Source organism: Periplaneta americana, chromosome 7, assembly GCF_040183065.1.
Source record: "Periplaneta americana isolate PAMFEO1 chromosome 7, P.americana_PAMFEO1_priV1, whole genome shotgun sequence".
NCBI classification, from domain to species: domain Eukaryota; kingdom Metazoa; phylum Arthropoda; class Insecta; order Blattodea; family Blattidae; genus Periplaneta; species Periplaneta americana.
The window spans coordinates 29,312,061-29,338,594 of record NC_091123.1 but is presented as its reverse complement, the minus strand read 5'-3'; the positions used below and the strand labels follow the sequence as shown (position 1 = coordinate 29,338,594).

Here is a 26,534-nt window from a genome sequence, read left to right as displayed (position 1 = left end):
GGTTGTTTTTTTTTTCGAGATTTTCTCCAATCGTAAGGCGAATGTCAGGTAATCTATGGTGAATCTTAGGCCTCATCTCGCCAAATACCATCTCGCTATCACCAATTCCATCAACGCTAAATAATCGGGATAAATTTCAGAACACGGATTCCTTCCTTTCCCTCTTACTTCAAAATTTTAATCTTGTGCACACAAAATAAATTACTGGCACTGCAAAGTGCCTTTTCGTAAGCATGATGATGCGCATTCGACAAACGCAGACAAATCTACTCTTTTTAGTATTTCAAGATACAATTGTCAATGAGGAATCAGTATACTGAAATATTCCCATAGAGAGAGCGAGCGCGTTGTATCGGAACTTCTTTTTATCCTTTCAGACCGGTATGTACTATGTGTTAATTTCTGTTTGCTCGGCCTGACGCTGCAACTATTTACGTGTTTTATCTTTACTTCTAAGCTCCTTGGCGAGTCACAATTTGAGAGCAGTCAGTGCTATCTAGCGGAAAGTTTCAGAAAATAGTTATTCTTCTGTCAAATGTCAGTTGCCGATATATTTTGGTGTATTATGTCATAATCAGAATGTAATGGGTGTGGTTAGAAGCAAATCTGTGACAGTTTATTGTTAATGAAAATTTTATGCAATGGCTTCACGTTCATTCGAGTATATTACATCTCCATTCGAAAATGTGTTTAGTTTTTTGGGTAGCTTACCGCAAGGACATGAGAAGGCAGTGAAACACGCTCTTTACAATGCTCTAGCGCTGTTTTTGCTAGTTGTATCCAGTGCAGCTGGTTGGGGATTATTCATAATTTTAGGTCCTTTTATAAAACCATTGATATGGGCCTTGTTGTGTGGCTCTGTACTTCATCCTTTCAAACATTCATTAGCAACTGTGCTCCAGTCATGGTTGCAAACTCTGGAATCAACTTCAACATTGCTATTTTTCGGCATCATGATGGTTCCTGTGAATATTGTAGATGACATATCAGAGAAAATAGGAGGTCAGCTAGCAAAACATTTAAAAACTCTAGCAGCCATTGCTATTACTGCAGTTTTACTACACTTCTTTTACTTCTATACGCCTCATGTGTGCATTTGCCTTATTTGGCGACTGGGATTATTTAGCAATTCTGCTTTGTCTTGGTTCATAGGACACATTAACACGACAGTTGTAAGTTCTGTTTGTTATTATATTACCGTGTATGCAATTACAGGCTATAGCTTTTAAGTATCGTCTATATTTCTTATTGCGTTTCTGAATGTTCTGTTTATGGTATTGTACAGGTTGTGAGCTTGGTGATTGGTTATGTTGGAGTGCTGGCATTGTGGTGGCAACCAAGTCATTCAAGACCATTCGCATATGCATCATGTTTTATCTGGGTATTGGTAGCCTGCTATTTTGCCAACTTGGCCACTTCTTTTCAGGTATGTATGTTAAAATAACATTTTATCGCTAGAATTAGTGTAGACATAAGTCGTAAACGTTCCTTTCTTTTATCACTATTTAAATATGAGCTGCTAGACAGGAGCATTGTTTATTTTTTTTTGTACACGTGATAACAGATAGTAAAAATATATTCTTATTACAAAAAAGAGCCATTAGAATAATAGTTGGAGCAAAGGCTAGAGAATCATGTAGATTATTTAAAAAAAATAGAGATTCTAACCTTAACAAATCAATACATATACCCTACAATAAATTTCCTCTTATGTAATAAATTTTCCAACTAACTCAGCCATACATAGTATAAATACCCGCAGAAGGAATGATTTTCATACGCCATCATCAAATTTATCATGCTTTCAAAGGGGAGTACGTTACATGGCGATAAAAACGTTCAATAGTCTTCCTGAAGACATTAAGAATCATAGCAAAAACCCTGCATTATTTAAGGTAAAACTAAAAAATTACTTAATATCTCATACTTTCTATTCTGTAGATGAATTCTAGACATTTCACAGTACTGTGTAAATATTATAATACTATTAAATGGTAAACATACTACATTGTATAAAATATTACTGTTATTAAGGTATTAATTCTGTACATATTTCATATTTGCATTTTATGTATATTGCATTTTATTGTTAAACGTAAGAATTGGACATGTTCTTTATTCTATGCTATAAAGCAAATGTAAGAATATTATAGAACGAATAAATCTATCTATCTATCAATGCTAGACAATAAGCATTGTGTAGTTTATCTTATAGACCTATGATAATAAGTTTTGAGAAGTCGGACACATTACTTGTAGTTGTAATAGGTTTAATGATAACAGTAGGAGTAATAATGGTAATAGTACTAAAGTAATTCTCTAGAAAAAGTGAACCACTGCCGCACCTACACAAGAAGAATTTAGATGTTGGGGAAAGAGGGGAGCTACCTGTGAGGAAATTAAAGAACCAGATGTTAGATTAAATTTTTTATTACTGAGTTTAGATGTCACTTGCATCTACTCCTAGATTCTGTCCTCTCTTTGTCTCTTCTCTTCCTTTTCTCAAAAAAGAAAAGAGAGAGGGAGGGGAGAGGGGAAGAGAGAGAGAGAGAGATAGAGATTTTTTTTCTCTGTCCACCAAATGGGACCAGATGGGTAGACCAGCGAATAGGGATTATAAAGAATGGACACTTCGTGTCGGTACCTTTGATGTAGCCGGATTGATTTCAATGACCTTCAAGCCAGCTAAAGCGTGAGATTCTGCTTTCTCCCTAGAGTTGGCGCTGACATCACACCAGCTAGCAGTCAACACAGTGGAAATATAACACATATAATTAATACATCTAGGTACATTATGTACTCAGATAAAATAAATTGGATCCATAAAATAATAAATCCGTCATTAACTGTAATGTCTAGACTCTAGAGTTCCTTTATAATGAGAGTTGAGACGTTGACCCTAACAACAATTAAAATATGTAATGATGTGATAGCGCTGAAAATGGAAAAACAAAACTCTTACGAGAAGTAAAACCATATACCTATATTATATTATATACAAATGTTAAACGAATTCAATACTTAATTTTATAATATATTATTTTATAATATAATTTATTATATCTGAAATATAAACAATCACAATTACAACTAGTTTGTCACTGAGAAATAAAGAAAAGCTGTTAACTTGAATTTATTTGAAGCAAAGCGTTACTGGGTTATGCAATAAGGTAGCCGATGTTTGGATCCTGTGTCTTAACTCTGTTCTCAATTATTATCTTAGCGTATGCTCGATTACACTAACCTCTAGCGCTTGAAAGTGGAACTATACGCTGGTGCACAGAGAAACAAAACACAGGAAATTTCGCTCAATGTCCATTCTTTATAATCCCTATTCACTGGGTAGACCTTAAAGTGAGAAGGATTCAATCTGACATTGGAACTGAAATCCGGTGTGGGTTAGTGGATAAAGCATCAGCATGTAGAGTTGAAAATCCGGATTGGAGTCCCGTGAGAATTTTTCTCCGTTCTACCCATTCTTGCATATGGTAATGCAGAATTCCTGCATGGAAATGTCATATGTACTTCGGTACATCATTGTAATATGATAAGCGTAAGTAATCACTTCGTGATTCAAGACGGCTTCTTGTTCCATCGTTACCCAGCCAGTTAGTTCCCCATAATGATTGCACCTCTGTACATTGTGTTGGACATTGTGCCTCTGTCACATATTCTGTAGCATAGCACATCAGTGCAGGCCACCAAAGGGGAACAGAGAGGTAGAACTTAAACTGAGAGTGTTTCAATCTGGCATTGGAACTAACTGGAATCTTGTGTGGCTTAGTGGATGAAGCGTCAGCATGTAGAGCTGAAAACCCAGGTTCGAGTTCCAGTGCCGGAGAGAAAAAAATGTTTCTCTCTTCTACCCATTCTTCATCATTTAGTGAATTTGTTATGGGCTATAAACAACTTACCTGTGTTAAGATGGGAGACAGGTGAAATTTTGGTCATTTTCGGTCAAAAATCGTATTTTCGTTTTCTTGTGAAAAATGAATCAGCAATCTCTTATTTATATGTTGAGCAAGTTGGAAGCATGGAAATTGCACATGCATTAACTTCAGTTCTATGCTTATTTTACAAGCTGTTTTCTCACACTTCTTTCTCAGCTCATTTCATCATGTTCGAAGTGTAACTGCTCTTACAATTTTGATGCTAGGAACATGAAATTTTTACTGCGTGTTCTATCTACTGTGGTTAACAAACCAAGATGTGGCTTTTTGATAAACTGAATACTTTTGAAATTAAGAACTAAAACACATTTTGTGGAGACTAAAAATTTAAATTTTGAAGTTGCGTATATTTTTTTTTAATGTTATCCCCCAGTTATAGATTAAATTAAAAATTCTGGATACGTAGTTATTTTCTAACCATATCAGAGATGCTGTAAAAGAAGAGTAATGCAAGAAACGTAGATGTTGTAAAAGGAGATAGATTTTGAAAATATGCAAATTATTTTTTCTTAAATTTGAATTACTCAAAAACCATTCATTTGATCATAATGAAACTCATATGCAACAATATTTATAGTAAGAGGATAAAGTGTACAAAATATGAAGTCTCTACCTTAAAAATTGTATAAAATATAAATTTCACCCATCACCCTCCATAATTTGAACTGTGCTGGTAATTCACCTTAGTTAATGTTTCAAATGAACACAGGAAAGTTGTTTGTATAACAAATTTACCAAATCTTAAGTACTTAAATCATTGAGAAAACCTCAGAATTGTAACATGCCACTTTTTCCGACATTTGCACACACACACACACACACACACACACACACACACACACACACACACACACACACACACACACACACACACACACACACACACACACACACACACACGCACACGCACACGCACACGCACGATGATGTAATATAATGGCACCATCATGATATTGCAGTATATTTACGAAAGCACTCATTTATTCTCTATGGTCAAGGGCAAATTTTTCTTTCTTTGCTGTAGTCCATTGTAAATGTACCTACCTACCAAAAATTATATTTGCAAGGCATACTAAAAGCTTGAACAAACCAAACCTAACCTATCACTAATCTTTGACCCTACAAAAACTCACTTATTTATCTTTCCGGATATTGGCAGCAGCAATATGCTTCCCGAGAGTTCTCTGCCGGGTATAGTGAGAACTGTAATGGACAATTTTCTTGGAATGTTTGAGTGGAATTATGAAAATATAGTATGTGAAATGTGTCGCGTGTATATTTGAAAAGTTGTCCCATTTTTTACTTTCATTTGATCATGAAATAACAGAATGCAAATCAGACTCAGTCCCATGTTTTGTGTGGGAGGATATCAAAGTTTCATTTACATTCTTTTCTAGTGTACCACGTGTTGTTTCTAGACCAACTTTCATGCTGCTTAAATTTACAACTTCCCCTTTGAGTAGTTGTTTAGGGTTTAGTGTCTTTCTCTGGATACTGAATGTATAGTGTTAAGTGTGAATATCAGGAAGAGAAAGTAAGAGATTTTTATGTAATAAAAATAATTTAAACATTACAGTATAGTTACACCCTTAAGTTTTCTGTTATATAACTTTCACCAGTCATGATGAAGGTCTGGAGCACATTCTTCTATACTGTCCATCCATAAACCACAAGAGAAATAAATTCAAATCATCAGTATCAGTTGCAGAAGACACAGCCCTGCAGTATATATTGACTACACCCCTAATTCTGGCTACTAGCAACAGGCATCTGTAATGAACACCGATCAAAATACCCCTGATTTCTCATGAAAAACAAAAACTGAATAGACTACTGTGGACTATAGTGGACTTTATGTTCATTCATTCATTTATTTTATTCCATAGATCTTACATGAGCAATGAAGGTTTCAGATGTGGAACAAGTCAAAATTTTAAAATATTACGGTTACAATTTTTACAATTTTGTGCAATTTTTTACAAACAGCAAACAGCTGGATACATTAAGAAGATTGATTGATTTCTTTTCCTTTCAGGTGTCTATTTTCTTCTTCATCCAGGCATTGTTTTTAGCGGGTTTTGTTGTGGAAGTATGGAACATCTATGAAAAGATGAAAGATTCAGGTAATGGAGAGTAGCCTAGTATATTTGACTTTGTTTGAATCAGTTGTTGATTACAATAATTCATGTAAGTTTCTTAAATAGAACGGTCACATATTTATTCATTTTATTATTTAAGAATCAAATATATTTTACGTACTTTACTTTGATTTCATAGGAAAGGACGTTTCATTTACTGAAGCAATGAAGTCGGCTTTAATGCTTCAGGATGATGAAAAAGTAAGTAGTTGATGTTTTCCCTTCAGGTGGTCCTTCCATTATAATTATATTTATTGGTTTAATAACCAATAGTTTTCCATAGGCCTAGATGAAAAGAGCTAAGAAACTCGTTAATGAAATAACCGAAAATGCTGACATAAATTTTGCCACTAATAAATCAAAATTACATATCAAAATGGCTTGAATTTTAAAGTTAGTATTTTACTGCTCACAAACTATACTTAATTTATGCTCATATACTTTCTTCATTTTAATGTATAGTTTTTAAAAATATATTTTACTTTTTTTTTATTCTTTCTTTAAGAATATGTGATCAAGCTTCACAACTATGTAAAATGTCTTTACTCATAGTTCTTATTTTGTAGCAACAATGCAATTTTGTTCAACTAAATCAGCGGTTCTCAAATTTACTAGCACTGGACCTGCTTTCCATAGATCAATATTTTCCCAGATCCCTTCGAAGTCATCAGTTGAATGATATGTAGATGTTGGGTTAATTCAGTGAATATGAATAATGATATTCTGTTATATCTTTCAAAATTGAATAAGTATTAACATTGTTTATTGAATTAAAACTTATATAATGTAAAACTATCTTGAAGAAAAAGTAGATTATGGAACTTTCATTAATATGATACAGCAGAGCTGATATTAAGAAATTATAGTAATAATAATAATAATAATAATAATAATAATAATAATAATCACACCTGTGGAGTAACGGTTAGCGCGTCTAGCTGCGAAACCAGGTGGCCTGGGTTCGATTTCTGGTCGGGGCAAGTTACCTGATTGAGATTTTTTCCGGGGTTTTCCCTCAACCGAATATGAGCAAATGCTGGGTAACTTTCGGTGTTGGACACCGGACTCATTTCACCGGCATTATCACCTTCATCACATTCAGATGCTAAATAACCTGAGATGTTGATAAAGCGTCGTAAAATAACCTCCAAAAAAAATAATAATAATGTGCTTGGGAGGTGTCCTCAGGGAGAAATCTTAAGAATAAAACGATATAACATCATTCATTCCCTTCTTGCTGCTGCTCTCTGAAACAAAGGTTTGAAAGTTTACGAAGACGTTCATTGTTTGGCTGAACAAGATAGCATATGGAGGATTGACATCATTGCCATCAATAGAAAAAAAATCTGTATCAGAGATCATCGACCCTACAATACACTTTGAACAGTCCAAAGTACAACTTATGGATGTTGATAAAGAGAAAAAAGAAATATACGAGTCAACAGTACCTTACTTCCGTAAAAAAATACAACGTCCAGAGTATCACAGTGACAGGTCTGCTGTTGGGGTCCTAAGGAACAGTCTCTAAATTTTTTGTGATGTGGAAAGGGAAATATAAACTAGGCAAAGATATTCAAGACGAAATTGTCCAAAACATAATTAAATACTCAGTTGCCATATTAAAAAATCACCTATATAGTAAACACTCCACATAATTGTTTAATTATATATTTGTGATTGAAAATCTGTATTTTTATCTAAATATTTTTTTTTCATGTCCCCATTCATGTAAGTTACAACCATTATTGTAAATTGTGTGTTATTCTGTGTCTGTAGGCAAACCTTGGAAGGTCAGATAGCAAAAAAAAAAAAAAAAAAAAAAAAAAAAATAATAATAATAATAATAATAATAATAATAATAATAAACAGTACTCTAGTTCCAATACATTATTTGCATAATATTTTTGTATTAAAATATATCAAGTATATTTTTACAAATTTCTGTACTTCGGTGAGATTAGTGAAACTTTTTTTTTTATGCTTAAAATGTCTTTATATTTAGGATTAATATTTGTTATCTTTATTCCTAAGTCTGCTGCCCCATTTACTGGTTTTTTAAATAGTTTTGATACAAGAAAAAGCAGAAAATACTTGCTCATATAAAATGTGGGAAATGGCATTGAATATTTCAAGGCTCGTTCTGAGAATTCATGTTCTGCATGAACTTTCAGCCAAAAATCGAAACTCACAAAATCTTTATTATTATTGTCTTCAAACTTACTTTTAATAACTTTAACAACACACGAAGGCTGTGAACAACAATCGAAAAACAAATTTATAAGTTATACCAACAATGGCCAATGCACCTGAGACGTTATTGCCACACAAAAAATCCTTCTCGCAGTTTTACTTTATTTAGCAAGGCACAAAGGCTGTCAGCGACAATTTAAACAAATTTATAAATTGTACCAAGAAATTTCGAAGTACTTCTGACATTAATGCTACATAATAAAATAAAAATCATTCTGAAGGTAGAAATAAATTTCCCTATCCAGAATATTCGCGGATCCCCAGAATGAGATTTGGGCATCTTCGAGGGTCTGCAGATCCCACTTTGAAAACCACTAAACTAAATTATAGCATGTTTTCGTCACTTCTGTATGCAAATTGCCCTCATGTTTGCTCAGGGCTATGAATTTTTAATGGATAGTAATTATCTTAGGATTTCTACGTTAAAAACGAAGTGAAATTAGAGTTCCAATGTCGTAAATTCTGACACATTACAGACGTGGACAAATTATTAGCAAAATTTAAGATTTTTATTATATATTTTTACAAAATATGATTCTTCAATTTAGACTACAGTTGACATTTTTGTGTATTTCCAAATTATTAGCAAAATTGAAGATTTGTATTGTATATTTTTCAAAATTTAACTCTTCAATTTGGACTACATTTAATATTTTTGGATATTTACAAATTATTAGCAAAACGGAAGGTTTCTGTTGTATATTTTTACAAAATTCGATTCTTCAATTTGTACTACAGTTGACATTTTGGATATTTCGAAATTATTAGCAAAACTGAAGATTTTTCTTTTATATTTTTACAAAATTTGACTCTTCAATGCAGTTGATAATTTTGCTAATTTACAAATTATTAGCAAAATTGAAGACTTTTATTATATATTTTTACAAAACTTGACTCTTCAATTTAAACTACAGTTGACATTTTTGCATATTTCTGTCTACTGTAATGATGGAAATATCCAAAATTGTCAAATGTAGTCTAAATTGAAAAGTCAAATTTTGTAAACAGAATTATCATAAAAATCGTCCATTTTGTTAATAATTTGTCCACGTCTGTAACTAATTCTAACCTAGGCAAAATTACTAGCAAGCTGTTCACACCTCATCCAGTTTCATGTATTGTGGACAGATGTCTCTGTGAGCAATCATCTCGATTGAGGCTGCAGAGTCCTTTAACAAACAAAGCAAGCAACAGAGTAAAAGTAAATAGTAATGCAGTACTCCTTGCAGGGCTACACCAATTGAAAGGAAACAACCGTAATAAGTGACTGGGAATTACATCACTTCCATATGCATGTGCATGGCATGTAGTTAGGATCAAATACTTGCACTCTGAAACATTTTGAATGTAACTTGAGCTGACAGTTAGTACTGAACGATGTGTTACAGGTGTCAGAAACTTCACTAAATATTATTGAGGAACATCATGATGGAGAGCAAAAGGAAGATGATTCTGAAACTATTGAACATCATTCACTGGAAACAAAAGAAAAACAACGTGAGTCAATTTTTATTTTCATATTTATTCTTTCATAGCAGTTATTTCGCAAATGATTATAATTGACCATCCTTTCCTTTTACGAGTATATTGATTCTGCAATTGCAACTTGAATTAACCTGAATAAGTTCAAGCGTACAGTAATGATAAGACTTTGGCTGAAAAGACACGCTAAAAAAAGGTTTTCGGGTTCCCAGAAAGGTATTTAAAAACAGCAAAGAAAAGACGTTAGAAATAAATGGACATTAAAATACAGTATAAAAATTTCCACATCCAAAACAAAGTCAATGATAGTGTGTAGAAATTTCAGAGAATGAAAATTGTTGTAAATTACACACCAGTACTCCTTGAACAAGGCTCCGAATACAAATATTTTGGGTTTTTAGTATATCAGACTATAAAAAAGATTTAGAAGAAAAATTGCTAACATATAATAAAATGAATGGAATAATGAGCCATTTTGGAAAAAATATGAACCAGAAGTAAAATTAAGAATACATAAAATTACTTCCAAAGGAGTCTAAAAATATGGATGTGAAGGCTGGTCATTGAGTAACAGAAACGAACAGATTTGAGGCATCACAGATGAAGGTTTTTAGACATCTTTTGGGGATTATAAGATTAGAGAAAGAGCAAAATGAAACTCTTAGGGATAAACTTAAAGTGGAACACACTGTGTTAGAAATAAAAGATTATTAAAAACAGTGGGTGTTCGTCTAAATATTATGTAAACACCAGGATTCCTAAATAAGCATTTAATTATCAACCAATTGGAAAACTCAACATAGGAAGATTCGAAAAAGAAATCGAAAGACCAACTTCAACTTGAGAATTAAGGAACAGGCAACAAGCCTAACCCCTTCACAGTTCATAATGATGCTGAAGAAAAAGAGTACACCGCTGTGGAATAATGATTAACATGCCTGACTGTGAGACGAGTGAGCCTGAGTTCAAATCCTGATTGGGACTATTTATCTGTTTGAGTTTCTTCCGGGGTTTTCCCTCAGCCCATTAAGAGCAAATGCTGGGTAACTTTCGGTGCTGGATCCTGGACTCATTTCGCTGGCATTATCATGTTCATCTCATTCAGACGCTAAATAACCATAGCAATTGAAAAAGCGTCATGAAATAACTAATTAAAAAAATGATGACCATAATGATGATGATAAAATATGAACATAGGAAGTAAAAGAAAGAAGGAAAAAGAGGGACTGAGAAGTATACAGAGTGATTGAAAAGTTCTTTAAAATGAATTGACTTGCGTGTACTCCTCGATGGTCTCTGCAAAGATGGATGCATATCCAGGTCTATTTGCTTATTTTCAAAGCATTTATTTCGATGACCCTGTGACATAACCACTACGATAGACAGTACTTGCTATGAGATTTTAATTTCGGTAGTGTGCATAGGAAGATGCAGAATATACTGCCAATTTGTACGTAGGGTACGAAAATGGAACAAAAACAACGGATCTTAATAAGAACAGTTACAAATCGACAGGCCAGTTCAAAAGGGAAGCAACTCAAAAAAAAAAATGCAGTTAACCCAAAACTTTACATTTTGAGTTGCTTCCCTTTTGAACTGACCTGTCAAAATTGCTTTTAACAAAAATTTCTTTAAAAACTGCTTAATTGTTACTGAGAAAAAACATGTTGACACATATATACAGTTGTAATGCATGCCTTGTGTTTAATTGCAGCTGAAACTTTGTCTTCACATCAGAAGGAAAAAGAGACAATGGATCCTGAACATGAAGAAGAGCTTCGAGGGTCTGTTTCTGACACGCAGGTCTCACAACCCATGTTGTCAGTGCGACACAGCTCTCATCGACGTATAAGTGAACCACTACCACATCACACGCCATCTGGTTCTCCAAGGAATATGGGCTCGCGTGCAGCTCTCGACCTTTTTACAGCAATGCAACAGCAGAAAGCACGACAAGAAAGGAATTTTTCGAATGCAGAGTCCGCAGGAAGTGACAAGTACCTTTATGGTGTTGTGTACGCGTGTTTCGTCATGATTTTATACAAGCACAGCTGGTTCCTCCAGCTCTGTCCAATTCCAATTTTCATCTACGTAGTCAAACATACAGGTATGTATTTCTTATTAAAACTGTCTATCTTGGATTGATAATTACACATTTTTAATTTTCCCGTGTATTAGACCTAGTTCGTGGTGGAAGACTAGTTACATGCTTCTCATCAAATCCAAGGTTTGCAGATTAAAACATATTGATTTTTGTCTTGGAAAAATAGTCGATTTTAACTCGAATATACTGCTTTTATTTTTTCTCCTGGACATAGGAATTCAACATTGCCATAAGAAGCCTATATAGTATATAAAAACAATGAAGAAATAACGTAATCTGTGAGTCATGTTTAGAAATTAGCAGCCTTTGACAATTTGTAAAACAAAAGAACATTAGACTTTGACTTATGATGTTCTCTTGTTTTACAATTTGCCAAAGCCTGCTAATTTCTAAACATGGCCCACTGATTAAATTATTTCTTCATTGTTTTTATACTGGTACCACAGTCTAGTATATACAGTCACGAAGCTTGAATTTATGAGAGTACTAGGAACATCTATGCAGATACTATTTTGCATTGTCTGTAATGAGGCAATAGTAGCGATCCTAGTGGTTAGCAACTATCTGTGGATGCATATTTACTAAGTATTGAGCTTCATGACTAAAGCTTGAGTTTATGAGGGTACTAGGAACAATAGACTGTGCAGGTATTATTTCGCATTGTCTGTAATGAGGTGATAGTAGCGATCCTAGTAGTTAGCAACTATCTATGGATGCATATTTACTAGGTATTGAGCTTCGTGACTATATACTAGATTGTGCTGGTACATAGATTTCTTAGGGCAATGTTAAATCCCCGTGTTATATAGGTACCCAGGAAGAAACACGGTATAGCAATTCTTTGTGGAAGAGTGGTTATATGCTTGCCATTAAACCTTATCGTAGGTTTTGATTTTTGTCGTGGAATAATAATTAGATTTTAACCTGTTTATATAGCAGTTTTTGGTGGAAGTGTGGTTATATGCTTGCCATTAAATCTTATCTTAGGTTTTGATTTTTGTCTTGGAATAATAATTAGATTTTAACCCGTTTATATAGCAGTTTTTGGTGGAAGTGTGGTTATATGCTTGCCATTAAATCTTATCTTAGGTTCTGATTTTTGCCGTGGAATAATAATTAGATTTTAACCCGTTTATATAGCAGTTTTTGGTGGAAGTGTGGTTATATGCTTGCCATTAAATCTTATCTCAGGTTTTGATTTTTGTCGTGGAATAGTAATTAGATTTTAACCCGTTTATGTAGCAGTTTTTGGTGGAAGTGTGGTAATATGCTTGCCATTAAATCTTGGCTTAGGTTCTGATTTTTGTCGTGGAATAATAATTAGATTTTAACCCGTTTATGTAGCAGTTTTTGGTGGAAGTGTGGTTATATGCTTGCCATTAAATCTTATCTTAGGTTTTGATTTTTGTCGTGGAATAATAATTAGATTTTAACCCGTTTATGTAGCAGTTTTTGGTGGAAGTGTGGTTATATGCTTGCCATTAAATCTTATCTTAGGTTTTGATTTTTGTCGTGGAATAATAATTAGATTTTAACCCGTTTATGTAGCAGTTTTTGGTGGAAGTGTGGTTATATGCTTGCCATTAAATCTTATCTTAGGTTCTGATTTTTGTCGTGGAATAATAATTAGATTTTAACCCGTTTATGTAGCAGTTTTTGGTGGAAGTGTGGTTATATGCTTGCCATTAAATCTTATCTTAGGTTTTGATTTTTGTCGTGGAATAATAATTAGATTTTAACCTGTTTATGTAGCAGTTTTTGGTGGAAGTGTGGTTATATGCTTGCCATTAAATCTTATCTTAGGTTTTGATTTTTGTCGTGGAATAATAATTAGATTTTAACCCGTTTATGTAGCAGTTTTTGGTGGAAGTGTGGTTATATGCTTGCCATTAAATCTTATCTTAGGTTTTGATTTTTGTCGTGGAATAATAATTAGATTTTAACCCGTTTATGTAGCAGTTTTTGGTGGAAGTGTGGTTATATGCTTGCCATTAAATCTTATCTTAGGTTCTGATTTTTGTCGTGGAATAATAATTAGATTTTAACCCGTTTATGTAGCAGTTTTTGGTGGAAGTGTGGTAATATGCTTGCCATTAAATCTTATCTTAGGTTTTGATTTTTGTCGTGGAATAATAATTAGATTTTAACCCATTTATATAGCAGTTTTTGGTGGAAGTGTGGTTATATGCTTGCCGTTAAATCTTATCTTAGGTTTTGATTTTTGTCGTGGAATAATAATTAGATTTTAACTCGTTTATGTAGCAGTTTTTGGTGGAAGTGTGGTAATATGCTTGCCATTAAATCTTATCTTAGGTTTTGATTTTTGTCGTGGAATAATAATTAGATTTTAACCCGTTTATATAGCAGTTTTTGGTGGAAGTGTAGTTATATGCTTGCCATTAAATCTTATCTTAGGTTCTGCTTTTGTCGTGGAATAATAATTAGATTTTAACCCGTTTATATAGCAGTTTTTGGTGGAAGTGTAGTTATATGCTTGCCATTAAATCTTATCTTAGGTTCTGCTTTTGTCGTGGAATAATAATTAGATTTTAACCCGTTTATGTAGCAGTTTTTGGTGGAAGTGTGGTTATATGCTTGCCATTAAATCTTATCTTAGGTTTTGATTTTTGTCGTGGAATAATAATTAGATTTTAACCCGTTTATGTAGCAGTTTTTGGTGGAAGTGTGGTTATATGCTTGCCATTAAATCTTATCTTAGGTTTTGATTTTTGTCGTGGAATAATAATTAGATTTTAACCCGTTTATGTAGCAGTTTTTGGTGGAAGTGTGGTTATATGCTTGCCATTAAATCTTATCTTAGGTTCTGATTTTTGTCGTGGAATAATAATTAGATTTTAACCCGTTTATATAGCAGTTTTTGGTGGAAGTGTGGTTATATGCTTGCCATTAAATCTTATCTTAGGTTTTGATTTTTGTCGTGGAATAATAATTAGATTTTAACCCGTTTATGTAGCAGTTTTTGGTGGAAGTGTGGTTATATGCTTGCCATTAAATCTTATCTTAGGTTTTGATTTTTGATGTGGAATAATAATTAGATTTTAACCCGTTTATGTAGCAGTTTTTGGTGGAAGTGTGGTAATATGCTTGCCATTAAATCTTATCTTAGGTTTTGATTTTTGTCGTGGAATAATAATTAGATTTTAACTGTTTATATAGCAGTTTTTGGTGTAGCACTTTTTGGTGGAGGTTTGTTATATGTTTGCCTTTAAATCTTGTTTTAGGTTTTGATTTTTATCTTGGAATAATAATAATTAGATTTTAACTCGTTTATATAGCAATTTTTGGTGGAAGTGTGGTTATCTGTTCGCCATTAAATCTTGTCATTGGTTCAATTTACAAGCTGTACAAAATTGTACAATTCAGTCAAGTAGATTAATTCAATTTATAATCATAAACAATTCATCAGTTGTGCAACCTGTAGAATTTGATCTGCAGACTTTCATTCAATTTATAATCATAAACAATTCATCAATTATGCAACCTGTAGAATTTGATCTGCAGACTTTTCAAAACGTAGATTTCATCTGTTTATTAGTGCTGATATTAATTTCTATTTCGACATTAATAATTCTACACTATGAATTCACTGCAGTGTGTGCCAGCAAGTGAGAGCTGACTCAATGAACACTGTACTCTTCACTGGCACTTTAAATAATCTCATTGTACATTTGTACAGTTCTTGCGCAATAATTTCTGAACACACGATGAAATGTTTTTTAATTAAAGTATTAGTGTTTGAAGATTGTATTGTTTTTATATAATTATAGCCTAAAAATGAGATTATGAATCCCACAGAAAAAGTTACATGCTGTCGGTATGAATGGCACGTGCTCATTGTTTCATGCTAGTCAATACTATTATGGCCTGTGTTGCATCTCTTCAGGTCGATATCTTGGTATTTGGAGCCTGTTGCTAGCTCAGATGGGAGTCCTCAGAAACCATTTGCTGAACTGGTGCGCTCGAAGACAGAATGCTCTCTTCCCAGCACCAATAATTGGACTTTTTAAGGTAAATATGTTCATAAATTATTCCTAATAAAATAATCAATCCCAGCTCATACACTATTATACCAGGAAATAGCCAGAAGCAGTGGCGGCTCGTGGGTATTGAATTAAGGGGGGCTGCATACAAAAATAAACCAAGCAACTTACTTTATTTAAAGATTAGTTCCATGCGCCTTATCTTGTAAGTTTTGTTTAAATGAGACAGGCTCATGTTAGTAGATTTACTGGCATTTAAAAGAACCCTGCGGACAAAATTCTGGCACACCGGCGACGCTGATATAACCCCTGCTGTTGCGAGTGTCATTAAATAAACCACAATTTAATTTTTTATATGCAGATTTGAACCTTAGAAATATCTAACTGGCGATATTGTAGTTGGTTGTATAATATATCTACATGATACATCAATAAATGAAAAAAATAACAGCCAGAAATTGAATTCAGGATCTTCAAGAGTACACACCAGGGCGCTTGCCTCATTTATTGTGCTGTTTTTAGATGTTTCAGATTCCATTATGGTTTGAAAACATTCTAGCAATGGCTCCTTCTTCTCATGAACAACATTTACTGTTCTTATTTTAAATCCATCTTGTTGCCCCAGCTGATGGAATTGTCTTTGAAACACATTAATCTAATACAGACTGTGTGGATATCGAGAGAAGAAAGGGATACTGGATAAATTAGCAAAAAATATGCGAGCTTTGTAGGCTATTTTGTTTAGCGGCTCTTTCCATTATGAGATTCAACTGATGGGCACTTAATTTCACATTTCTCCTGAATTGTTAAGGTACTGAACTGAATAGACTGTAAATATTGTACAGAATTAAACATTGTTGCACTTGTTATGCTCACAACATTAAAGAAAATGTATTTAAAACTGCGTGCTACTGACAAACTGCTGCAAATTTTGCAGCGCCTGGAAACTTTGGATTCACGGCAAGGGGCAGCAGGGAGGAGGAGTAAAACTAACGCGCAAAGCATTGGAGACGAGACTGGCAGCTCCAGGGGAGGAAGTGGCTTCACCCTATAGTCCTTGTCTCTGGTTTCGCTCTGGCAGCACCAGGGGAGGAAGTGACTTCACTAATGATTGCGTGCATGTCATTGAGAGCGAAATTTTTTTTTTAAATTCGAGCCGCTAAATAGAGACTGTATAATAAATGTATTTCACAACATAAAACGAGACAAGAGCCACAAATGTCTGGGGGTGCTGCAGCTCCGCAGCCCCTCTTCGAAAGCCGCCCCTGGCCAGAAGTTCTTTTTGGTCACTTTTACACTTACAGTAAAATCTTGTTTTGCGAGTGTTTTGCAAAACGAGTGAATAATGAGGAAACATTTTTGTTTGATAAACGAGTGACGTCTTGGAATATGAGCAGCATGATTTGTGCGTAACTTGCTTCGCTTGCGAGCAACAGCAAGAAAGAGGTAATGGAGGAGATCTCGTCTGAAGTGGAAGAGGGGAAAAGAGCAGACGAATTCCTTGCTTCAAATGAGGTTAAAGAGATGTGTAAAAAGTGGGAAGCAGTACAAAATGTTGTTCAAATTCACCACCCTGATAAGGTTGTAGCAGTGTGTGCGATAAATGTGTTTAATGGCAATGAAATGTCATTTTTCCGCAAAATCCTCAGAACGAGGCAAAAGCAGATGTCATTGGATAGGTTCTTAGTCAAAGCAAAAGATTTCAGTCAGAAGTGATCCAGTTAGTGATAGTGAAAATATTTTCTTTAAATGTTCAAGAAGTTTACTAAGCAGTAAAACAGGTGAAAGACACTCAAAAACAAAATATAGTAAAGTAATTTGTATTGAACTATTGTATTGAATTTTACCTAAATTATACTGTATTTTATATGAATGAAAGGATATCTTTGAAAAATATTGGAATGCAAGAGGTCAATTTACTTTATTGTCAAATGCCTGACATTAGAAAACAACAACATCTCAGTTTGCATTGCTTTTACGGAGGAAGTCTCTTTGATATGTGAGTGTTTTGGATTTTTATTTCTTTATTTAAGTAGGTTATTTTACGACGCTGTATCAACATCTTAGATTATTTAGCATCTGAATGAAGTGAAGGTGATAATGCCAGTGAAATGAGTCCGGAGTCCAGCACTGACCATTACCCAGCATTTGCTGAAATTGGGTTAAGGGAAAACCCCAGAAAAAACCTCAACCAGGTAACTTGTCCCGACCAGGATTCGAACCCGGGCCACCTGGTTGTGTTTTGGATTAAGACCACGTTTTGAAAACGAATTATGCTCGTAATCTAAGGTTTTACTGTATATAAAACTACAAAACTTTCCTAAATTAAAACATTAAAAGTGTTGAAAAAGGTAAATATGTAGTTCGAAAGACACTGATGATATCACACCAGTGTTGAAACGGGCCCATCTGTCATTAAGATATATTACTTTTTTTCAAACATTTTTAATGGTTTTAATTTAAGAAAGTTTTATAGCTAGAAGTGGTGGACAAACTACAATAAATGGTTCTTCCTCTATGGCTACTTATACTTTTGTCAGTGTTACTGAAAGACATTTGTCTCATCACTGTGTACTTCCATACATGCTGTTGTTATAGCTTCATTTCTCATGCAACAGCTACATAAGCAGGATTTTTTTTAACATTTCTAAAGCAAGAGTGTCATAACAAGCAGTGCTTGATGCCCCTTGCCATGAGTTTTTTGTTTGGGTGTGAAGCTGGTGAAAGAAGGAGATGTCTTTCGTGGCTATTCCTACTGTAGTTAGTATTGGCAAATAAAAATTAAGAAAAGGAAGTATTAAACATCAGCAGATTAATAATCCCTGAATTTTCACAGAAGTAGGGTACATGTTTTAACATTGCTAATACCTAAAAGTGGTTTTTGGCATTACATTATTTCTTTGTCTTATTTGTGTACAACGAAATACTATAAACAATTGGTTGGATTTTATTCATCAATTAGATTTCATTTTAGACGGAACTCATAAGAGCAAAAAATTCTTGTTGGTGAACATAAAAATAAAACCAAGTCAAACTGCTCTTCAGCCTGTGATGCATCTGCTGCTTAAATAGGGGACAGTAATTATGTGAAACACAATTTTATGGATCAATTTCTCAGATACTTATTTTGTACATTAGAACTTTCTTTTGTTTAGCTTGGAGCGAAAGTGAATGAAAAAGTTATGGAATCTCTGAAAGGATCTGTAAATTCTGCTGCCAGTGTTGTGGTGATATTTGGAATCACCATAATCACAATTTGTGTGTCCATCTTATTAGCTATTCAGGTAAGTGAAAATCGTTGAAATGCACAGAGATTTAAATGTAATGTAGTGAGATATTTTTCACTGACAAGTAATTAAATTTAATGTCTGATTTTGTCCTCTAAGAAGTTAATGTTTCATAAATGAAGGGTTCAGAGCCAATGTGGGCCAAGTGCCATTTATTAAAAACTGAGAAAGCAAGGCTTAAAGTTAAGTGAATACCATAGTTTAATGAAGATTGACATATCATTTAGTTTTAATGTGTATACTTTATTTTACTTGCTATATGTTTCCATTAAATTATGGTAATAACTTCATTTTAACCATTGTTTTCTACAGTTTTAGTAAATGGCGCTTGGCCCACCCTTCAAATAAACCAGCAACATGAATTCAAAACTACAAATTAGAATTTGAGTATAAGTGATAAAATGAAAACGAATTACACTATGCCGTCATAGCATATATGAATGTAAGCTGAAATAGTATATTTACTAAAAACTAGATGTTATTTACTTTTTTATTTGCACAGACAGCAAACTATTTTGTTTTGCATAGTGCGAATAGAGATCGTCATCGGATGAAGAGATTATAGTAAAAATTAAAATAAAAAAACCTTGCAAGGCACATCAATTTCATTTATGGATCTAATATGAGAAACATGAAAATATTAACTTTATTAACTTACGATGTATATTTAGGTCGACAAAAAATACGTTTATAAATATTTTAATGTGAAGCCATCTCTTGTGAATGCGCAAAAATGACTAAATGATTCCTCACTTGGAATGCAAACTGAAATGGCAGCTGGAGCAATAACAAACAATTCATTAAACATCACTTCAGCAATGCCCTGTAATTTAATGGTCTACTTACTGTATTTAAAAAAATGCATCAGATAACGATAGAATATATTTGATGCCCGGCCCCGGAACAATTTTTCTCTCGAAATTATTTGATAGAATATATTATCTGTTGGTTTGTTTTTTTACACTCCAGCATCAATCAAATAAAAAGTACAAGTCTCCAGGTATCGATCAAATTCCAGCAGAATTAATACAAGAGGGTGGAAGTGCATTATATAGCGAAATTTATAAACTTGTACTTGCAATTTGGGAAAAGGAAATTGTACCAGAACAATGGAAGGAGTCCATAATTGTACCTATTTTTAAAAAGGGGGACAAAACCAACTGTGGTAACTTTCGAGGAATATCACTTTTGTTGACGTCGTACAAAATTTTGTCCAATATTCTTTTGAGAAGATTAACTCCGTACGTAGATGAAATTATTGGGGATCATCATTGCGGTTTTTGGCATAATAGATCGACTATTGATAAGATTTTTTGTATTCGACAGATAATGGAGAAAAAATGGGAGTATAAGGGTCCAGTACATCAGTTATTCATAGATTTCAAAAAGGCATATGACTCGGTTAAGAGGGAAGTATTATATGATATTCTTATTGAATTTGGTATTCCCAAGAAACTAGTTCGATTAATTAAAATGTGTCTCAGTGAAACATACAGCAGAGTCCGTATAGGTCAGTTTCTATCTGATGCTTTTCCAATTCACTGCGGGCTAAAGCAGGGAGATGCACTATCACCTTTACTTTTTAACTTCGCTCTAGAATATGCCATTAGGAAAGTTCAGGATAACAGGCAGGGTTTGGAATTGAACGGGTTACATCAGCTTCTTGTCTATGTGGATGACGTGAATATGTTAGGAGAAAATACACAAACTATTAGGGAAGACACGGAAATTTTACTTGAAGCAAGTAGAGCGATCGGTTTGGAAGTAAATCCCGAAAAGACAAAGTATATGATTATGTCTCGTGACCAGAATATTGTACGAAATGGAAATATAAAAATTGGAGATTTATCCTTCGAAGAGGTGGAAAAATTCAAATATCTTGGAGCAACAGTAACAAATATAAATGACACTCGGGAGGAAATTAAATGCAGAATAAATATGGGAAATGCGTGCTATTATTCGGTTGAGAAGCTCTTATCATCCAGTCTGCTGTCCAAAAATCTGAAAGTTAGAATTTATAAAACAGTTATATTATCGGTTGTTCTGTATGGTTGTGAAACTTGGACTCTCACTCTGAGAGAGGAACATAGGTTCAGGGTGTTTGAGAATAAGGTGCTTAGGAAAATATTTGGGGCTAAGCGGGATGAAGTCACAGGAGAATGGAGAAAGTTACACAACACAGAACTGCACGCATTGTATTCTTCACCTGACATAATTAGGAACATTATATCCAGACGTTTGAGATGGGCAGGGCATGTAGCACGTATGGGCGAATCCAGAAATGCATATAGAGTGTTAGTTGGGAGACCGGAGGGGAAAAAGACCTTTAGGGAGGCCGAGACGTAGATGGGAGGATAATATTAAAATGGATTTGAGGGAGGTGGGATATGATGATAGAGACTGGATTAATCTGGATAGGGACCGCTGGCGGGCTTATGTGAGGGCGGCAATGAACCTTCGGGTTCCTTAAAAGCCATTTGTAAGTAAGTAAGTAAGCATCAATCAAATAGTTTTCATGCATGGTAATTAACAGTACAGTAATAGTATATTCCTACTACAAAAAAGAGTAATTAGAATAATAGTAGGTGCCAAATCCAGGGAATCATGTAGGACCATTAAAAAAAAACTACAAACATTGCTCATGGTTTGTCAGTATATTTTTTTCATTAATAAACTTCCTCGTATGTAATTGTGTTAACTTTTTAACTAATTCAACAGTTCATAATATAAATAAATGTCAAAAAATGACTTTTATCCTCCATCGGAAAGTCTGTTGTGCTATTAAAAAGGAGTGTGTTATATGACAGCAAAAATGTTTAATTACCTCCTTTTGTATATAAAAAATCAAACTCAAAACATAAGATTATTTAGGGCCAAATTAAAGAAGTACCTAATTTCTTATGCCTTCTATTCTGTAGGTGAATTCATGACATTCAACAACATGGATATTTCTGTCTTGTATTAAGTATCAATACTAACTTCTTGTGTTGTACTGTATATTGTAAAACTCTTCTGTATATATTTCAACTAGACTGTGACTATGAATTAAAACTTTGTAATACTATTAAGATTTTTTAACATGTTCCATATTCTAGCTGTGAAGCGATGTACGAATGCTGTGGAATATAAATAAATACAATACAATACTATAATCAGAAATTAGTAGCTTTTTGTTTAGATTTGTATCGATTCTGAAACTTATTTTATTTTATTAACATCTGTCATGACTAGTATCACATTTAGTTAATATCTTATGGAATATGTACCAGTATGCAATTTAATTATGTAAAAATATTTTTCTATTGTTTATTTGGATTTTTTGTTTGTTTGTAGGTGTATGCTGAAGGCATCCACATGGTGTACATGGGAGCAAATGTCATTAACAGCACTGTTATCCGCAATGCTGACATGCTTGGCGTAGTTCCAGAGGACTGGCAGGATAAAATGAATACTATTCTAGATAATGCTTATACGTATGGACGTGAAGGCATTTCGAAAATGGTAATTATTCAGTAAGATAATCACACACAAATCTTGTGTCTATGATAAGCATAAGAAAAAGAAAAACTATAAGCATGGGTGCAAATAGCCAATGATGCTGACGTGCCCTTCAAATCTCACTATCATCATCTATAAGCATTTCTATGAATTTCGGACCTGTTCTATATATAATTTTCTTAGACAATATCAATGTAACAATAACTTCTGACTTAATATACTCTGACGATTTAAACATTTTTCGTACTATTAATCTTTTCAACACGACATAAACTCTGTCATCAGATAATGTGGTGAAAACAGCATGAAAATATGTATGTATCTAATGCTCTGAGTTTGACAATATAGTCATTTTTCTTCTTCTTTTCCAATATGTAGAGATGGTATCTAAATTTGAAATTATGTGACATGTTGTTATATGTCTCATATCCATTGCCTCTTCTTTCGACCACAAAGGGCAGTTTGATGATGGAATTATTTCAATTCTCTGGAGATGTTTACCGTAATAGTAATATGCGTTACAAGAGTGGTATGTTGAAGTTTTCATGTTCGAGGAAAAGTTTGAAAAAGCGAAACGTAGTTGAGCTTTTTTAATTTCCGAGAATTGAAAGAAAACATACTGCTCGTGTATCGTACATTATTTTGTGCGAAGATCGTTTATTACATACCTGAAAGAGCAATTTCTAATTAGTTGCAATGAAATCTCCATCTTGGTTTCTGTTCAATGACGGCAAATTTGCAAAACAAAAATATCTATCTTCAACATTGTTGCTTTAAAATGTTTTCTGTGTTTACTATACTCCAGCAGGCCGTGATATACGTCTGTATTTTTTCCCCCCCAGTCTATAAATGCGAACTTAAAACAAACGGTAAGGTTATGTAATGATTTATTTTTCATTTTAATATTTTAACAATATTATTTATATAACATATTGCAGTAATAACATCGGCATCTGGAATCTTGTTGATTATTTCAAGGCTTCCTTAATATTACTTGCATCACGAATGCAGTAACTTTAGTGGAGTTGTAGAGTTTACTTAATTTTTGCAAATATTTAAAAACAATAATTAACTGCAATTTAGGTGAAATTGCAGTGGTAAGTTTCCAATTTACAAATATTACTATATTGAATGTCTCTAAAAATAATATGTTAAAAGCCAAAAGCAGTAAAATCAATATGTCACTTAAGCGGTAAGAAGAGGGAAATTGTTGTGTGTGTTAGGTTGGGAATACTGAATGTGGAATTTTAGACTTTCCGCGGATTGGTTTTGTGCGGAAACCAAGCAAATATGCATGATCTCGCACAAACAATCATGACCAGTGATGAGTCTGAAGGCAGCATAAAAATAAATGTTTCCAGAAACAGTATCTTCCTGCAGGAAGACTACTTTCAATAAGTCCTATATTTTAAATTGAAATCAAGTTTACAGAACACACAGTACCAAAGCGCTTGTTGTTAATTGTCTTTTTGTAAGCAATTGTGTTGTCTATTTAGACTGGTTCTCAGTCAATAAATTGGTATTAAATTGTAACAAAACTAACATAATTCAATTTAAATCCTATCCAAATTCAACCTCGCAAATTTCTAGCGCAATAATTAACAATAGATCCCTATTAGAAACAACAACAACAACCAAATTTCTTGGCTTAAAAATCGATAATGTGTTAAACTGGAAAAATCATATTAAAGAAATTACCCCCAAACTAAATTCAGCTTGTTTTGCTATTAGATCTATGCAAAAGATAGTAAATATCAATACCTTAAAAACAATATACTTTGCATACTTCCACTCGGTAATGAGTTTTGGAATAATATTCTGGGAAATTTCCACAGATAGTAACAGTATATTTCTATTACAAAAAAGAGTAATTAGAATAATAGTAGGTGCCAAATCTAGGGAATCGTGTAGGACTGTTTTTAAAAAACTACAAATAATGCCCATGGCTTGTCAGTTAGATTAGATTAGATTAGATTAGATTAGATTAGATCTTTATTAGCTGAATAGAATTACAAGCATTCATGGCGTCGTCAGTACACAAGAAAAATGACATAACATACAATATAATACGAAAATAGACTTAATTCTAAATAAATTTAACAGTTTAATATTAAGTGACATGCAAAAAAAAGACAGAAAAAAAGAAAAAAAATATATATATAGGACAAGCTTGATCTTCAGTCTCCACTGTTCTATCTGGTATCTTCTCTTTTTGCTTTCCCCTGTCTTTTCTTCAACTCTGAGTTACCTGAAACATAAATGGTCAAGGGCATTATCAAGAAACGTTAAATTCTAAAATTTTAAATTTAGGTATTCATTTGTGCAAAATGGCATATGTGTTAATAAAATGTTCTTTACCTCTTTTTTGAATTTTCTTATGTTAAGTTCTTTGATTTTCTGTGGAAGTTTATTATATAAATTGCTGCCTCTATGTGATATGCTGTTAAGACTTCTGGTAAGCCTGTGGTAATTCAGATGTATGTTTTGGGATGTTCTGGTGTTATACTCATGATAGGTTGAATTTGTTTTAAAGGAATCTGTATTTTTATGAATAAAGCACACTGTTTCTAAAATATATATGCAGGGTACAGGTAAGATTTTTAGTTCTCTGAAAATTTTTATACTTTCAGTCCGAATAGGAACTTTTTTAATGATTTTGAGTATTCTTTTCTCCAATTTGAGGACTTGTGTCACTTTTGGTGAAGATCCCCAGGTAATAATGCCATATGATAGTATTGAATGAACATATCCAAAATAGACTGATATTAAAAGTTCCATGGATGATATCTTCGCAAGGACACGAAAAGCATAACATAAGCGACTCAGCTTCTCAGTTAGATGTTGTATGTGCTTTTCCCATGTTAGACTGGAATCTATCCATATACCTAAAAATTTAGAGCATTCTACTTCCTTAATTATGGTATTACTAAGAACTATGTGAATCTGGTCAGTTGGATATTGATTGAAAGATACATATACAGTTTTATTTACATTTAATTTAAGCTTATTATTTGCTAGCCACTTGTCTAGTTTCGTTGATGTTGCATTAATTTTCATTTGCAAGTTGTCTTCCTTATTATCACTCAGTATTATGTTTGTGTCATCTGCAAATAAGACAGTTTTCCCTTCAGTTATATTTAACGGGAGATCATTTATGTATAGGAGAAATAATATTGGACCAAGAATTGAGCCTTGAGGGACACCATGGGGCATAGGAACGGATTTTGATTTTACTGAGCCAATTTGTACAACCTGTTCCCTATTGCTTAAGTACGAGATGAAGCAGTTCCCTGCTAATCCCCTTATGCCAAATTGTTGTAGTTTCCAGATTAGAATTTCATGAATAACCATGTCAAATGCTTTGCTAAGGTCCAGGAAAAGTCCAACGGTTTGTTCTTTATTGTTTTTAGCATTGAGGATTGATTCGATAAACGATATTACAGCATTATTGATTCCTTTACCTTTTCTAAAACCAAACTGAGAATTTGACAGTATATTATTATATTCTAGGAATGAGACTAATCTGTTGTACATAACCTTTTCAAGGACTTTCGAGAACCCAGATAATAGGGATATAGGCCTATAGTTCTCAATATTTTGTTTAACTCCCTTTTTAAAAATTGGGCAAACTTTTGCTACTTTAAAGATCTCTGGAAATTTACCAGTGACTAAGGATAAATTACAGATGTCTGTCATTGGCAGAGCTAGAAGATGATTACAAGCTTTTATTACTGCATCTGGGATTTCGTCAATTCCACATGCCAGGCTACATTTTAGGTTTCCCATTATTTTGTGAATTTCTTCTGTGGTTACTGGTTTTAAAA

General features: G+C 33.4%; 1 protein-coding gene across 2 annotated transcripts in view; it reads left to right on the top strand.

Annotated features, from left to right (window-relative positions):
* Nucleotides 1–491: 491 nt before the first annotated feature.
* LOC138703020 (transmembrane protein 245) overlaps nt 492–26,534 on the top strand; it is a 52,854-nt gene continuing 26,811 nt past the window's right edge. Inside the window, exons 1-9 of one of the 2 annotated variants that reach the window (XM_069830523.1) lie at nt 492–1,172; nt 1,286–1,426; nt 5,986–6,073; nt 6,228–6,289; nt 9,727–9,835; nt 11,535–11,927; nt 15,829–15,953; nt 19,081–19,209; nt 22,546–22,713. In XM_069830523.1, the coding sequence (XP_069686624.1) occupies nt 642–1,172; nt 1,286–1,426; nt 5,986–6,073; nt 6,228–6,289; nt 9,727–9,835; nt 11,535–11,927; nt 15,829–15,953; nt 19,081–19,209; nt 22,546–22,713 (1,746 nt within the window). In that variant the 5' untranslated portion in view covers nt 492–641. The remainder of the gene's footprint in view (nt 1,173–1,285; nt 1,427–5,985; nt 6,074–6,227; nt 6,290–9,726; nt 9,836–11,534; nt 11,928–15,828; nt 15,954–19,080; nt 19,210–22,545; nt 22,714–26,534) is intronic. The other variant, XM_069830524.1, reaches the window with a different exon arrangement.